Source organism: Chanos chanos, chromosome 5, assembly GCF_902362185.1.
Source record: "Chanos chanos chromosome 5, fChaCha1.1, whole genome shotgun sequence".
Taxonomy (NCBI): domain Eukaryota; kingdom Metazoa; phylum Chordata; class Actinopteri; order Gonorynchiformes; family Chanidae; genus Chanos; species Chanos chanos.
Window position 1 is genome coordinate 29,827,883 of NC_044499.1, and position 16,886 is coordinate 29,844,768.

The following is a 16,886-nucleotide window of genomic DNA, read 5'->3' on the forward strand; positions in this document are numbered from 1 at the left end:
GCATCCAAATAAAGGCATATCATATGTGCTGTTACCTTTAATTTGTATTTATATTTGTGTTTCTGTTCTAGTTTATTTATTTGCTTATCTGTTGTCATTTTTACCTTGTCCTTTATCTTTATAGCAGTATAAATGGATGTGATTGCTTGATTACATAGTATTTTATTGTATTTGTCTGTCCCTTCTTGTTCCACTGGTTGAAAGCAAAATTCTTTTTGTTTTAAACTGCTTCAATTTAATGTTTGGCATTGGTAACCACTTCTTAGCTTTCAGTAAAACTAATCAGTGTGCGGAATTATGTAAAAGACGCTTTCCTTTGCCATTAAGCTGATTGCATAAGTGTGACATGTAGTCACAAAGCACTGAGGTAAGAGTGATATCTAGCTTGTTTGTAGCTCTATGTTCTCATTTGAAAAAAAAAGGGAATTGTGTGTGTGGGTGTGTGTTTGGGTGGTAGGAGGAGCAGACAAGCACAAGCTCTGCTGACGTTCAGATACTTAAACTGTTGTTTCACAGCTCTCCTGTCCTCGTCTGAATGCATACTGAGAACAGACAGTACCCAAAAATAAAGCAAGAGAGGAAGCTTGTGTGAGAAGGATTGAGAGAAGGACAGAGAACCATGGCAGACACTGAACAAGGCAAACCACCAACCTCAGGTCAGCCAGACTGCAGCCAGTGCTCAGGTTGTCTGAAAGGGGAGAAGAGTAAAGACTGTCCTCAGTGCAGTACAAACCCTGATGCTAAATCTGCTGAAAAAACTCAGGTGAATGGAATCAGTAACAAACAGACTGTGAATGACAGTAAAGCAGAGGAGAAAAAAGCCCAGGACTCCAAGGCTGCTGAGGAGACCAAAATCCAGGAGGACCTGAAGGAGTCTGAGGACCCTAAGAAACCACAGGAGGACTCCGGTGGAGAGACTGAACCTCCCTCCCCAGTTAAAGAGGAGGTGAAAGAGGAGCCTGTGGGTCCAGACGATGTGGTTTGTGACTCCTGCATTGAAACAGTCTGTAGGGCGAAGAAGTCCTGTCTCACCTGTCTGGTATCGTACTGTGCAGCCCATCTGCGTCCGCACTTGGAGAACCCCAAATTTCAGAGCCACCGGTTGGTGGAACCGCTGAGGGATATTGAGCGCCGGACATGCGAGAACCACACTTGGCCCCTGGAGTTTTACTGCTGTGCAGACGCCTGCTGTATATGCCAGGACTGCGTGGCAGAGGAACACCGCGGACACAACACCATGCCCATAGCTGATGCCCGCAAGAAAATTGAGGTACCAACACAAATAAGCCCTCACCCACGCACACACCCACACTCCCACACACAAGCACACAGATATGCACATGCCTGGATGCTTTTAGCCACTGATGCTTCAGTTATACCAGCAGTAGCAGGTTTGAAGACTTTTATCAGCCTGAAGGCTGACAGTTTTAAACCGATGAATTACTACACTGAAAAACTGCACTCTGTTTTTATCATTCCTTCATACACCCACTAGCTGCTTGACACCTGATTGTTATCTGTGTCTGTGTGTTTGTATGCATGGGACAGAGTGTTACAGATCTGTAAAGTCACTTCCTGATTCACTCTTTGATGTTCGTGGTTCATACATTGTTAGGGTTCAGGGTGAGGAGGTAAAAGATAGTTTTTTCTTTCATTGTCTGGCACACAGAAAAGGAGTAATGATTTGAGACCGATTTAGTCACATGCCACAGGCCCAGGTTCTAAGTGGAGGTCTGGTCCCTCTGCAAGAGGAAGGAGAGTTCTTTTGTTTTGCTCAGACTGCTTTAATCACAGTTGTGTTTCGACAGTGGATACAGTTAATCTGTCATGTATTACGAGAGATTAAAGTAATTGAATCACTCATGGAAACAGATTAGCCTATGTCTTAACATTCATCAAATACACACAAAGGCACAAAGGTCATCCTACATATCTTAATCTAAATGATTAGCAAGGTACACATGAGATTATCTTCCTGTTTTCTGGTCTGAGAGATGAAAGCAGTCAGACAAAAATCCAGACGTCATTTGAAGTTACAGAGTCACTTTGTTATCCACATGGTGAAACACTCCATTGGAAATGCATGTCATACAAGCTATTTTAAGATAAACTGGTTTCAGTGACAGTCAATCAAGGGTCAGTGGAAAACCAGAGAGGTTAAAAAATCAATGAATAGGGAATAACACTCATTAAAAACAAACAAACAAACATGAAGTATTGGTTGGCTAAATGTATTCTACTTGTTGGAGAGTGAAAGATAAGTTAGCTGGTTTCAAAAGGAGTGGTAGAAATAATGGCCTTTGGCTAAATGAAAAAGAACTGGAGACATAACTTCTAAACAGAATTAGTGTTTTAGCTTAAACAGCATTTATTGTCTTTCATAGAGACACAGAATCAAGACACTGTCTGTGTATTTGGAGGTGCTTTTTTGCTATTCTGTGTTCATGTTCACAGATTTTCACAGATTCACAGAATTTCATCGTAATACAAAACAAAAACATATTTTAGGGTTTACAGGTTTTTGTGTTCTGTTTTTTTGTTTGTTTGTTTGTTTTTTGGTCTTAATAGACAGATGTACCTCAGGAACAAGGTGCATGAAAAAGATCACTAAATCTGAACTTCACTCAATTAAGACCACGTAGTTCTCATTTCAGAAGAGGAAAAGAGCGTTAGGTTTGACACCATGAAACAAGTTTAGCAAGTGGAAATAGGTTCACACAGATCCGCCTGACAAACAGGTAGCAGAGCGGCACTTTGACACTCTCATTCCTGACATTAAAGAGCAGTCCTGCTTGTGTCCTGGAAGTTGTTTGATTGATCCCATTTGACAAAAGTCTTACATAACATTACATGAGCAATGCATTTGTTTTATCACACCCAAAGCCGAAAAAACAGGATGGTTTCTTTTTTTCTCTTTAACAGAACGTCCCAAACTCACAATGACATGTGGATATTCACTAGATCTCTGTAGAAAGAAATGTTCAAAGGATTTGGGTGCTTAAATCAAGGAATGAAGTTTCAAAACAAATTTGAGAACATACTGAACATCGGAGTGACTCAGTAAATTAACATATTCAGTGAAACTGCTACATACACAATTTCACACAATTTTTTGATATCACCAGGCTGTGCCATCTGACAGGTATTCACTGTAGTTATCTGCATGCCAAATATCAGCTATGTCTGCACAAATTTTCCTCTGATTTCCTTAGTATATATATTTGTGAGCCACATCAGGCATAACGAGTCCACCCACTGTTCTAACATACCAAGGGGGAAGTAGAGCATGTTTTAACTAAACTGAGCATCCACCTGGGGCTAAGAAAAGGAATTAGGTGAGAGGGTTAAGAAAGACAGGGGAAGAAGGAGTAAGACAGTGAGAGAGACAGAGACAGAGAGAAACAGACAAAGAGCCAGAAAAAAGGGTAGAGTTTAAATGACAAAGCCATTGAATGGTGTTTTCACTCAACAGCTAAATGCTCAGTTATCCCCAAAGAATACTCTCAACTCCAGAGTTAAAACATTGTCTGCTCCATCCTCTCATACAGAAGAGACACACTCACTTTGGTGTCCTCTGCTGTTCTTGTTCTCCCTCTCAAATCGACTTAAGACATAATCTCCAGTGCAAATTTAATGGAGCCCCCTCTCCTCTACCACCCTTTCCCCACTGGGAACAAGTTTTACACTGGATACCATGCATTTCTGAAGGGTTTGTCCGGACCTGCCTTTGGAATGTCGACCTTAGAATGACGCATACTGTAGAACTGAGTAACATTTGATAAAAGAAGTTATGTCAGTTAAACCAGAAATCAGTTCAAATAACAAACACGACACTCATGAAAACAATGATGTGGGTAGCGTTAGTGCTCAGTATGTTGACTAACAATACTAATGCTGTATGTAATCTTCAGGAGGTGATTTATGTTTTAATTTTGTCTGCATTCCAATCCCGAATGGAAACAGGCGTCCACTCAGTTTCCATATTGTCTGTTCGCCTCCTCAGAAAGAACTCAGTGACAAACAAGCAGAGACTGTGAAGACGGTGACTGCAGCAGAGAATGCCATCAATAAGCTACAGGTCAACACTGTCTCCATTGAGGTATGAAAAGATTTGCATTTGTCACACACCTCCTCACCCCACTAGAACTTTGTCCCATATAAGCCTTGTGCCGTGTCTTTAATTACATCAAAGTATGGTCAGAAGTTGACGTCACATCCAATCGCAGAACAAACAATACAATTAAACGTGTAATAATGAAAATAAAATGAAATAATGTACCAGTATAATTAATAAGACTGTCTTCAGTGAATCATTGTAGTGTAGAGATAGTATATGTCTGTTTACATGGGCAGCACATTCACACAGTGTCCATGACAGAACAGAATTAGCTCAGGATGCAGGTCACAGGTTCCTCCCACAGGGCAGTGCATTCCTTTGTGTAAGGTTGTGTTTACCCTCTGAACAGCTTTGTGTAAGGTTGTGTTTGCCTTCTGAACAGCTTTGTGTAAGGTTGTGTTTACCCTCTGAACAGCTTTGTTCAGAAATTCCAAAGTGCTTACTGTTCACTGACAGCCCTCTCCGTCTCATGTCTGTCTCTTGTCGCAATTTTATTCGTTTTATCTGTGGGCAGCACACGCATTAGGTGCACAATGATGCTACCTTAGTAGGTTCTGAAATCCTTTATAATGGACAACACCCGACTGGTTTCTTTTTTTTTTCAAAGGAGACCTAGTGTATAGTTTCAGCCAGTTACCAACCCCACTACTGTCAACTGTTGTGTGTGGAGGACAGAGAAGCTTCATAAATTCCTTACACATTACGTCATTGTTTTCACTCTCTAGGATCTTATCTTAGTGTGTTGTGACGGAAACACACTCAGTTTTATATAAAGGTCAAACGTTCTAGGGTTTGTCAAAGTAAATAAGAACTGACTTGTATAAACTACTGAACATTATTAATGTAAATTATGGTCAAAAGTTGTATTTGAGGACATCCACACCAAACCAGCAAAGAATAATAAAGAATTTCAGTTTTACAGCAGCCTAAAAGCAATGGAAAACACTACTGCAAAAGTAAATCTAAGATTTCAAAGACCTCTTATTGTTCACTAGCCTTGCATCTCTGCTCCAGAGTCTGGCAGTCTTCTTTTTAGAGGGCTACAGCAAATGAAGGCTTTTTTGATCTAGTTCAATTCTGACACCATTAATCCTGAAGAGTTTCTAGATATTAAATTCTAGGCCTGAAACTAAATCCTGGTCTTCTGAGGATTATTCTACTTGATCATGTCCATGTCTGAAAAGTGAAAATGATCTTCTTCTCCCCCTCAGACGTCAGTGACAGAGGTTCGTAGTGTCATAGAGGAGCAGTTCACAAAGCTGCAGGCAGCAGTGGAGACCGTGAAGCGGGAGGTGACGGAGATCCTGGAGGGTGAGGAGCGGCAGGCCCTGCGGCAGGCGGAGGGAATCCGTTCTCACCTGGAGCAGAGGTGTACCGATCTGAAAAAGATCCAGGTGCAGATGGAAAGGATCTCCAAGAACAAGAATGACGTGGATTTTCTTCAGGTACTTCTACATAAAAAGCTTGATTTGCTGTTGATGCCAGTTTTGGTCTAATCAGCTCAAGCCTAAGGTCTTATGTGAAACTAAAACAAACACTGTTAAATCATAGGTTTTACGCATTCCAGTAACATTGCACAAGGGCCACTTCATGAACATTTATTGTGAGCTGCTATATTCTTTCTCATAGGTTCCTCTATGCACTGTTTTATTAGTAAGCAAACAATCTTCTTTTTAAGACTTGAGACTCTCAGAATTCCATATTTAGGATGTGGAGATATGAAAAGTGGTTATGGTCGTTCATAGATACTGTGTCAGTTTAAAAGGGTGTGAACAGTGTTTGTAAAGTGAGGATCTTCTTTGTAGGAGCACAGTGAGTGGAAAAAGGAGACTCCAGACATCTCCCTGCCGGGAGTGTACATCGGCCTGATGGACCGCCTAAAACCCTTCAGTCAAGTGATCATACAGTCAACAGAGGAGCTGTGTGAGAAACATCTAACTGCCTACCTGGACACCCTCAGAGATGCCTGCAGGAGTGGTGAGAGCACACACACACACACACACACACACACAGAGACAGACAGACAGACAGACAGGTACACACGTATACACATTCCCTTTATGCATAAAGACATATTTCAGAACAAGCGTCTAGGGACCTTTAAGAGTTCCCAATCCTCAAAAAAAAAAAAAGAGACTGCCAGCACATCAGATGTTTTTATTTCTGGCTCCGGGACAAACAACCAACCACACAACAAGGAAGAAAGGTTTTAGCGCAGAGACATAGAGTTATTGAAATAGGTGTGTGTCAGAGGCAAGCTGGAGCTTGTCCCGTGGCCCAGAGCAACAGCAGTCAGTGTGTCCCTAGTGAAGCTTCCAGTGGAAACCAGAAAAGGCAGTCACCACGCCAAACCAAAACTCAGCAGTGTTGCCTGAGCGTGTGAACACAAAAATATCTTTGATGGCTTAATGTATAATGATGCACTGGTTACGTTCATTTCAGATAATAGTCTATAAATATATTTACATTTATATAACAATATATAAATATATTGTTTTTTGCATCCCTAGACAACATGAGCATAAAAACAACAGTCCATGCCATCATCTCTTCCAAGCAGAACTTGAGTATACCTGACCCAAAAACGCGAGAGGACTTTCTCAAATGTGAGTATGCTTGGTTTTCCCATAGACGTCACAGAGTTTATAAACACCAAATTGTATTCTGAGAGCATGTGAAACCCCCCCCCGTGTTTGTGATCCATTTCTCTCACACATGAATCATTTGTTTATGGAAATATACACAAGCACATTTCTTCCTCTTTGCATCGAGCTTGTCACGCATGTTGATTCTTTCCTGTTTGAGTCTGAATTCAGTGTTTTTGTTCTTCTGGTAGATGCCACTCTGTTGAGTTTTGACGCTGAAACAGCACACAAGTTCCTCCGTCTCACTGAAGATAACCGTAAAGTAACCAACACTACTCCTTGGCAACACAGCTATCCAGACGTGCCGGAGCGCTTTGAGCATTGGCGGCAAGTCCTCGCGGTAGAGAGCTTTTATTTGGGTCGGCATTACTTTGAGGTGGACATGAGCGGAGAGGGGACTCATGTTGGCCTCACTTATAAGAGCATTGACCGCAAAGGCCAGGAGACCAATAGCTGCATCACCGGCAACAACTTCTCCTGGTGTCTGCAATGGAACGGTCGCACCTTCTCTGCTTGGCATAGCGATGTCGAGACTCCGCTCAGCTTCAGCAAGGTGACACGCATTGGAGTGTATGTGGACTACTCCAGAGGCCAGCTGGCCTTCTACGGTTTCGATGAAGACATGTTTCTCATTCATCAGTATCAGGCAGAATTTCTGGAGCCATTATACCCCGCCTTCTGGTTGTCAAAGAAGGAGAATGTAGTTTTGCTAGTTAATCCAGGAGACCCGCTTCCTCTTAAAAGCCCCTCACCCCCCACAACACCCCCAAATGGAACTTCTGTTCCTCCAACACTGTCGCAGTAGTAACTCCAAGGGTCCACAAGCTCCTTTATTCATCACAGTTTGTAATTATATTCAGATGCTGGTGTTTAGACAATTTATTTTATTGTTTAAATAAATTAAATGGTACAATTATGGCATTTCAGTGAATTTGTATAGTTTAACATCCACAAAACAGGTTGTTGATTATGGACTGGGTGAGCCTGTTTTTTCTGTGTTCATTTATTTGGTTAGTACATGCCACTGCATAAAAAATAGTAGAGAGTCATTGTCAGTAATTTAACCATGGTTTGCATTGGCTTATACTCCAATGCCTCAAGCAAAATAATGGAAAGTTATCTGCGCTGTCTGATTATCTTTCAGTTTTCTTTTTGCTGTTACATTGTACGTTCTGTTGCTGCACAGTTTGTGCAATGAATGTGTGTGCAAATATGTTTCTGTGCAAATAGGGTCAACTGCTGTTCTGAAGGAGAAACATTTTGTGCCTTCAATGTCTTGAGGCAAAATAACCATGTAAAGTGTGGTTACACCTGTTCTGTTACACGGCATCTGCATATGTAAACTGCAGAACCACAAGATAGCTTCTAGTCTTTCAATTGTTTTCTTCTTCGTTTTTTCTTTTTTACATTTACTGCTGTATTCTTAAATAAATAGCTAAAAAAGAAAGTTATGAGTGATTTTATCACTTTGATTTGGGTGAGCAAATGTATATGAACTTTTTCCAACATTAAAACAACACATTTCAACATACAGCCATAGATTTCCAAGTGACCAGCAATGTTTTCCCAAAATATCCAATATTATTTAGACATTATGACCTAAAATACTGACAAGAAGTGAGTGAATGCTACCATTCATGCAAATATTACAGCACACGATCCCTAGATAAACATTGTACATCATTTCTGACAGCTATCTTTATTTATTTATTTATTGAAATGCATTTAAATTACAAACCATACCAACTTATGAAGAACAGTATAATGAAGAAAACAGAAAAAGGAAAAACAGATAACAGAAAGAAAAAAAGACTGACAGCATTCAACAAAAATGCTTCACTGAGTTTAATAGTTTTTAAACGTAAAGGATTGCTATTCATTTAAAAGACACTAATACAGATCATACACAAAAGCATCACATTTAAGTACAGTTTTCATGCATTTGCATTTATGTCTAATGATTAAAATCACAGCATTTACAATACACTTGCTTTGCTCTGTTTGATTAAAATAACATATGCCACAATTTTAGATTAAAGTTATAATCTGATTTCAAGTCAGAGCAGTCAGAACAAAATGCACAGCTTACAAGACAATCAAAGAAAATTTGAGACAATGACTTCACCATACAAAAGGTGTATTTCGGGTTATTGTCCCTAAATGTAAATATTATGTGATGTAGTGTATAGGCCTATTTCACGTAAAGTCTTGTGAAGTGACCCTGTTTAGCTATGCTAGGAGTACAGAATCTATAGGGTAAAACCAACCCTTTTCCTTATTTGCCCCCCTAAGACTCCTCTGGAATCCGTTTGATCCATTTCGTTGAATTATGCCTGATTTGTTTATTACGGTGTTTTGGGTCGTGGATGCTGATATCCCCGGACTAAGCTGACAGCCATCGGGCATCAACATGACAGCCTTCCTTTACGTCACAGGAAGTTGCGGGCCACAAAGGGAACTCTCTGATAACAACATTTATTATGATGAGACAGGTACGTAAAATGGAAAGTCCTCGCAGACTTTCAGAGCTACAGATAAGAGAGTCTAATGTTTAACATAAAAATGTAAGATGTTGTTCAGCCTAGTGTAATGTTATAATTGTCTGTCGGTTTGCAAGCCGTCTTAGCAAGCTAGTCAGGCGGCTAGCCATGTTTGTTGTAATCATTTGCTCGGGACCTCTTCATATTGTTGTTAAATTTAATCAGTTTGAAGCGACATATTTGTAATGACGTCTTAATAATGAGGTGAGTTGGGTGCAATATTTTCTTACGTCACTTATGAACAACTTTGTTATATAATATATTTTTGGGCGGAGAGGTTTTGATGGGCAGCTAATTTGGTCGCTTACGTTTTTTTTTACTCCTGCAATTCGTGAGTAAACTCGTTTCCTCATGGATTGCATGACTGTTTCATTGTTTAGAGTTTTAACGACGACGAGGTGTCACTCTTTGATGCACAGGAGGATGGTACTCGGTCAAGAAAGAAGAAAATCAAGTGAGTTATCTCTAACGAAGTTCTACTTCGATAACTTGTAGAGTTTACTTATTTATGACCTGTGAGTGATTTAGGCTAATTCATGTGAGATTAGTTGTAAGGACCATTCTCTCCTTTCTGAAGTCAATAATCAAATCATCTGTCTGGTACTGATTGTGACACAGTTACTTAAAATCCTTAATGCTGTAAATGTGTGTTCTCACGTGCGTGTTGTACTCCTCACACCCACACTACAAGACCGATAAGTCCATGAGTTTATAAGGGAAGTCCATGTGGCCGGTGTATTGTACCGCTTATACTCTATTTCTTAATAATTGACACTAAAAAACATATACATAAAGTATGAAATTATATTGTAGGCATCCAGTGGCTTCCTTCTTTCATTTGTTCTTCCGGGTCAGCGCCATCCTAGTGTACCTCCTCTGTGAGTATCTGAGTAACAGCTTCATCGCCTGCATGGTGACCATCATTCTCCTGCTGTCCTGTGACTTCTGGACAGTCAAGGTCAGAGTTCCTGCCTGCCCTGTACATCTGCTTTTCAAAAACCTCCTAACTATTATAATGGACTGTAGAGTTAAAATCCTTATACAAGCATTCAAACTTGACAAACTTGCCTTTAATTTATCATCAGATATCCTCCCATTCTTAGTGCTGTTAGTCTTTTCTTGTTTTATTTGCAGAATGGTGCATGGTTGTGTACAAAGCTATCAGTCTGTTCTGTGGAGTTTGCATATTGTTTTAGTCTCTGAATCTAGCTGTGCAGTTGTTTTGTGACGGAGTCTTTTTAATGCTTTGAGGCATTTGGCTTTTTGTTCTGCACATTAGAAAAACAGAAACCTAATAATTTTTGATGTAGTATTATTATTATTATTATTATTATTATTATTATTATTATTAATGTTATTATGAGTCTCTGTCTCACTGTCAGGGGCCTGATTTATGCTTCACTATCATTTACATTATGTTGTCAGTATCTGTTCCAAACTCTTCTGTGTGACAAAGAGAGAGAGAGAGAGAAAGATAGATACACCAACACTCCTCAGTTATTTCAGCTGCTTTCACACAGAGTTGGTGTTGTCTGGCTGCTTATGAGACAAATGCAATGAATAGTCTATCCCATGAGGGTGCACAGTGCGTCGTATACTGTGAGTGCATTGACGTCAACTCATACGACCAGCCATCCTCTGCTTATAATACTGCTGTGAACTGTGAACACTTCAGATCTTAAGAAGCAGCTGATGATCTGTCTAAACCCTCTGATCTGTTGTCGCCCATCAGAATGTCACAGGTCGACTGATGGTTGGGCTGAGGTGGTGGAACCAGATCGATGACGACGGGAAAAGCCACTGGGTGTTTGAATCAAGAAAGGTACGTGACATTTGCCTGATATGGACAGAGCAGAAACATTCGCTCACTGTGGATCAGAAAAAAACCCCACAGCAGCTCCTAACAGCATGCTCACTTTATGAGACCCACAAAGAGAATTCTGTATGTAGATGTTTCTTGCCATCAGCTGGAGAATCGCTAGTGCAGTGTTTGGTTATAAATCGATTATCGTCAGTCATGGTTGTTACCCAAGTTTATTCACAAGACTGAGTGATTTGGATTTTAACCCTGTCTTTTGTTACCTAGTCATTTTCCAAAAAACTGCAAGTTACATGTGCTTAAGATCTGAACATTTTCTCTTTCCTGTCTTCTGAGCAGGATACAGGAAAGCAGAGTTCTTCAGATGCAGAGTCCCGAATCTTTTGGCTCGGCCTGATCATCTGTCCCGTTATCTGGGTCATCTTTGCCTTCACCACACTCTTTTCCTTCGGAATCAAGTGGCTGGTGAGGATCCAGTTGTACTTTTTTTTGCCTTGTGGGAGGCTTTTGCATCCACAGTCCCAGCCTTGTTGCAGAAGAATGCAGTAACCTACAGTAATCTGAGTGTGACTCTGGTGTTAACAGTGTTGGTGTGTGAGTGTAACTCTGATGTAACAGTGTTGGTGTGTGAGTGTGACTCTGATGTAACAGTGTTGGTGTGTGAGTGTGACTCTGGTGTTAACAGTGTTGGTGTGTGAGTGTGACTCTGGTGTTAACAGTGTTGGTGTGTGAGTGTGACTCTGGTGTTAACAGTGATGGTGTGTGAGTGTGACTCTGGTGTAACAGTGTTGGTGTGTGAGTGTGACTCTGGTGTTAACAGTGTTGGTGTGTGAGTGTGACTCTGGTGTTAACAGTGATGGTGTGTGAGTGTGACTCTGGTGTTAACAGTGATGGTGTGTGAGTGTGACTCTGGTGTTAACAGTGATGGTGTGTGAGTGTGACTCTGGTGTTAACAGTGATGGTGTGTGAGTGTGACTCTGGTGTTAACAGTGATGGTGTGTGAGTGTGACTCTGGTGTTAACAGTGATGGTGTGTGAGTGTGACTCTGGTGTTAACAGTGTTGGTGTGTGAGTGTGACTCTGGTGTTAACAGTGATGGTGTGTGAGTGTGACTCTGGTGTTAACAGTGATGGTGTGTGAGTGTGACTCTGGTGTTAACAGTGTTGGTGTGTGAGTGTGACTCTGGTGTTAACAGTGATGGTGTGTGAGTGTGACTCTGATGTAACAGTGTTGGTGTGTGAGTGTGACTCTGGTGTTAACAGTGATGGTGTGTGAGTGTTACTCTGGTGTTAACAGTGTTGGTGTGTGAGTGTGACTCTGCAGTTAACAGTGTTGGTGTGTGAGTGTGACTCTGGTGTTAACAGTGTTGGTGTGTGAGTGTGACTCTGGTGTTAACAGTGATGGTATGTGACTGTGACTCCGGTGTTAACAGTGATGGTATGTGAGTGTGACTCCGGTGTTAACAGTGATGGTGTGTGAGTGTGACTCTGGTGTAACAGTGTTGGTGTGTGAGTGTGACTCTGGTGTTAACAGTGTTGGTATGTGAGTGTGACTCTGGTGTTAACAGTGTTGGTGTGTGAGTGTGACTCTGGTGTTAACAGTGATGGTGTGTGAGTGTGACTCTGGTGTTAACAGTGATGGTGTGTGAGTGTGACTCTGGTGTTAACAGTGTTGGTGTGTGAGTGTGACTCTGGTGTTAACAGTGTTGGTGTGTGAGTGTGACTCTGGTGTTAACAGTGATGGTGTGTGAGTGTGACTCTGGTGTTAACAGTGTTGGTGTGTGAGTGTGACTCTGGTGTAACAGTGTTGGTGTGTGAGTGTGACTCTGGTGTTAACAGTGATGGTGTGTGAGTGTGACTCTGGTGTTAACAGTGTTGGTGTGTGAGTGTGACTCTGGTGTTAACAGTGATGGTGTGTGAGTGTGACTCTGGTGTTAACAGTGATGGTGTGTGAGTGTGACTCTGGTGTTAACAGTGTTGGTGTGTGAGTGTGACTCTGGTGTTAACAGTGATGGTGTGTGAGTGTGACTCTGGTGTTAACAGTGTTGGTGTGTGAGTGTGACTCTGGTGTTAACAGTGATGGTGTGTGAGTGTGACTCTGGTGTTAACAGTGTTGGTGTGTGAGTGTGACTCTGGTGTTAACAGTGATGGTGTGTGAGTGTGACTCTGGTGTTAACAGTGTTGGTGTGTGAGTGTGACTCTGGTGTTAACAGTGATGGTGTGTGAGTGTGACTCCGGTGTTAACAGTGATGGTGTGTGAGTGTGACTCTGGTGTTAACAGTGTTGGTGTGTGAGTGTGACTCTGGTGTTAACAGTGATGGTGTGTGAGTGTGACTCTGGTGTTAACAGTGTTGGTGTGTGAGTGTGACTCTGGTGTTAACAGTGATGGTGTGTGAGTGTGACTCCGGTGTTAACAGTGATGGTGTGTGAGTGTGACTCTGGTGTTAACAGTGTTGGTGTGTGAGTGTGACTCTGGTGTTAACAGTGATGGTGTGTGAGTGTGACTCCGGTGTTAACAGTGTTGGTGTGTGAGTGTGACTCCGGTGTTAACAGTGATGGTGTGTGAGTGTGACTCTGGTGTTAACAGTGATGGTGTGTGAGTGTGACTCTGGTGTTAACAGTGTTGGTGTGTGAGTGTGACTCTGGTGTTAACAGTGATGGTGTGTGAGTGTGACTCTGGTGTTAACAGTGTTGGTGTGTGAGTGTGACTCTGGTGTTAACAGTGATGGTGTGTGAGTGTGACTCTGGTGTTAACAGTGATGGTGTGTGAGTGTGACTCTGGTGATAACAGTGTTGGTGTGTGAGTGTGACTCTGGTGTTAACAGTGATGGTATGTGAGTGTGATTTGCCTGTCATTTGAAAGGCTGCCGTTCGCATTGTGGTTGTTGGGCAACTATAGCTCCTTCTCCCCCCTGAGCAATTTTGTTTTATCCTGATGAGGGTAACAATGGATGTGTGAAGTGTCTTGGAAAAGTTGTCTTTTTTTTTTTTAATTCTGTGTGTGTGTGTGTGTTTCATCTCTCTCCCATAATCAGGCAGTGGTGATCATGGGAATCGTCTTACAGGGAGCTAATCTGTATGGATACATACGCTGTAAAGTGGGCACACGCTCTAACCTAAAAAACATGGCAACAAGTTACTTTGGACGACAGTTTTTAAAACAGGTATGTTCTTTATTTCAATACTACAGTGTAGCTGCGTATCAAGAAGCTGCCATATGGTTGAATACAGTATGTAGATGCCCATAGCCCAGACAAATGACCGTGATGGTGAAAAAAGTAGGCAAAACTGGTTTGTATGTCTGTTGCTCTGTGATGGGGAAGGGAACAGACTTTTTTCTCTCTCCACCACCACCAAAGTACAAAATGTATCTGGTGTCACACAGTTATCAGAGTGCAATGGCCTTCCTCTTCCTGTTTTTATCACATTCCAGAGCTGCTCCCATAGTAACTGGATCAGGTCTGTGCAGTAGTGGCCCACAGTTTGCAGAGTTTATGATTATTTTTTTCCAAATTATTTGAAAAAAGTGACTCTCTGCACTGGAACAGTGTGATATGGGTTTATGTGCTTCATTGGGGAAAAAGTGACGGTTTGGCTCCGCCACACGGTGACACCTGAACGTGGTTGGTTTCATCATACGTCTCATACAAGAATCATTTTATTGGGAAAGGGAGCTTCTGCCTCATTCTGTTTGAAAACACCTCAGACTGGCAACTATCTAAAAGTACATGTTTGACATGTATGTGTGATTAAAAAAAATAAGATTCTGAGTGCATTCTGAGCACTTTGAAATGTGATGTATCAGGAATCTCACGTGCACCGTGTTTGTGATGTATCAGGAAACTCACATGCACCGTGTTTGTGATGTATCAGGAAACTCACATGCACCGTGTTTGTGATGTATCAGGAAACTCACATGTGCTATGTTTGTGATGTATCAGGAAACTCATATGCACCGTGTTTGTGATGTATCAGGAATCTCACATGTGCTATGTTTGTGATGTATCAGGAATCTCACATGTGCTATGTTTGTGATGTATCAGGAAACTCACATGTGCTATGTCTGTGATGTATCAGGAATCTCACATGTGCTATGTTTGTGATGTATCAGGAAACTCACATGTGCTATGTTTGTGATGTATCAGGAAACTCATATGCACCGTGTTTGTGATGTATCAGGAAACTCACATGTACTCCATGTGTGATGTATCAGGAAACTCACATGCACCGTGTTTGTGATGTATCAGGAAACTCACATGCACCGTGTTTGTGATGTATCAGGAAACTCACATGCACCGTGTTTGTGATGTATCAGGAAACTCACATGTGCACCGTGTTTGTGATGTATCAGGAAACTCACATGTACTCCATGTGTGATGTATCAGGAAACTCACATGCACCGTGTTTGTGATGTATCAGGAAACTCACATGTACTCCATGTGTGATGTATCAGGAAACTCACATGCACCGTGTTTGCTCTCAGACTTCCTAGGCTCTGATAAAGTACTGCAGCCCAACATACTCTCAGTAATTCTGTCCCACTACTGACTTCATTGCAGTTCCTGTCCTTACTGCCACTGAGGGCTGCATTTAGGGCTGTACTGTTTTGACTGACAGAGGATACACTTTGACTTCTTTGGTACATTTTTGAAATGCTGGGTCCTCTAAGTTTTTACCTTTTATTCTGACTTTGGACCAGGAGGTTTAAACACTGTTCATTTGGGCATAGTGTTTCTTCAGGGCTCTGCCTTACCCTGAATTTAACAGTTTTTGTTTTTGTTGTTGTTGTTGTTTCAAGGTCACACTGTCTGTTTTTAATTGTGCTAGCTAATTGTCACTAGTTACATATGTCAGTTCATTTGTATGCATCTGTGTATTTGAGCTGGTTCTGTTCAAGTGCTTTACTGAATTCTGTTTTTGTTCTGTTCTCTTCACAGGCTATGACGAAAGAGGAAGAAACCTAAAGAGAATTCACCTTCAGGATTTTAGAAAAGTTTGCATTATTCTTAATGCGATGTGTAGGTTTTTAAAGACAATTGTCAAAACGAGGACATTTTTTATATTTTGTTGCTGAATTCAGCAGAGGGACTGTGGTGAGCTCAGTGAGACGTGGAGGAGATGACGGCATCGTCTGGACAAGTCTCTTTGTATCTGAGCATATATCCACACCAAGCATTTATCCATGCAGTGTTCATTTGTTGTACCTTTTCTTTACTAACTCCTGCTGTTTTAGTAGATCATGCTGATAGTTTGCAAAGAGAGAGAGAGAGAGAGAACACCAAAGTAATAACATAAATGCTTTACATTTATATGGGATGATGTAAAATATTTCATGAAAGTTTACTGGTTTTTCATCGTATGCTGTTGATTTGATTATTTGTCAGCGTTGACATTTCTAAAGAATAAAGATTAATTTTTTTTATTAACTTGCAGTCATATAACTGTTCATACTACGTTATATTGTGTACTCTCAAACTTTAAAACAGCACTTTTTTAAAAGAGAAATACATCAGGATTTCTTTACGTTATTCCATGCACACTGAATGTGTGGTACACTTGTCTGTGATAGAGGGGATGCTCAAGTGAACAGGCCCCGGACAACAGTGACACTTGCAGGGTATGGTTAGTATAGCAGTTCGCTAGAAACCTGTACCCAGTTGTGGTGTCACTTGGTCACTTTTGCCCTCAGCTTTTTTAGCCTCTGCCCCTCTAACAAATGGGGTCGTGTTTGTCTTATAGTCCTGAGCTGGTAATTACATGAAAACGT

The 16,886-nt window shown here is 41.3% G+C and overlaps 2 protein-coding genes across 2 annotated transcripts; both read left to right on the plus strand.

Moving 5' to 3' along the window:
- Positions 1-619: 619 nt before the first annotated feature.
- On the plus strand, positions 620-7,571 carry trim16 (tripartite motif containing 16). Its single transcript, XM_030774857.1, has 6 exons — positions 620-1,270; positions 4,004-4,099; positions 5,329-5,562; positions 5,923-6,094; positions 6,628-6,723; positions 6,954-7,571. The coding sequence occupies exons 1-6, from the start codon at positions 620-622 to the stop codon at positions 7,565-7,567; spliced, it is 1,863 nt and encodes a 620-aa protein (XP_030630717.1). The 3' UTR covers positions 7,568-7,571.
- A 1,644-nt stretch (positions 7,572-9,215) lies between these two features.
- tvp23b (trans-golgi network vesicle protein 23 homolog B (S. cerevisiae)) lies at positions 9,216-16,480 on the plus strand. The gene is made up of 7 exons (XM_030774344.1): positions 9,216-9,254; positions 9,683-9,756; positions 10,116-10,260; positions 11,035-11,124; positions 11,461-11,586; positions 14,155-14,283; positions 16,057-16,480. Exons 1-7 carry the CDS (start codon positions 9,243-9,245, stop codon positions 16,081-16,083), a joined length of 603 nt encoding a protein of 200 aa, XP_030630204.1. The 5' UTR covers positions 9,216-9,242; the 3' UTR covers positions 16,084-16,480.
- The last annotated feature ends 406 nt before the right edge of the window (positions 16,481-16,886 follow it).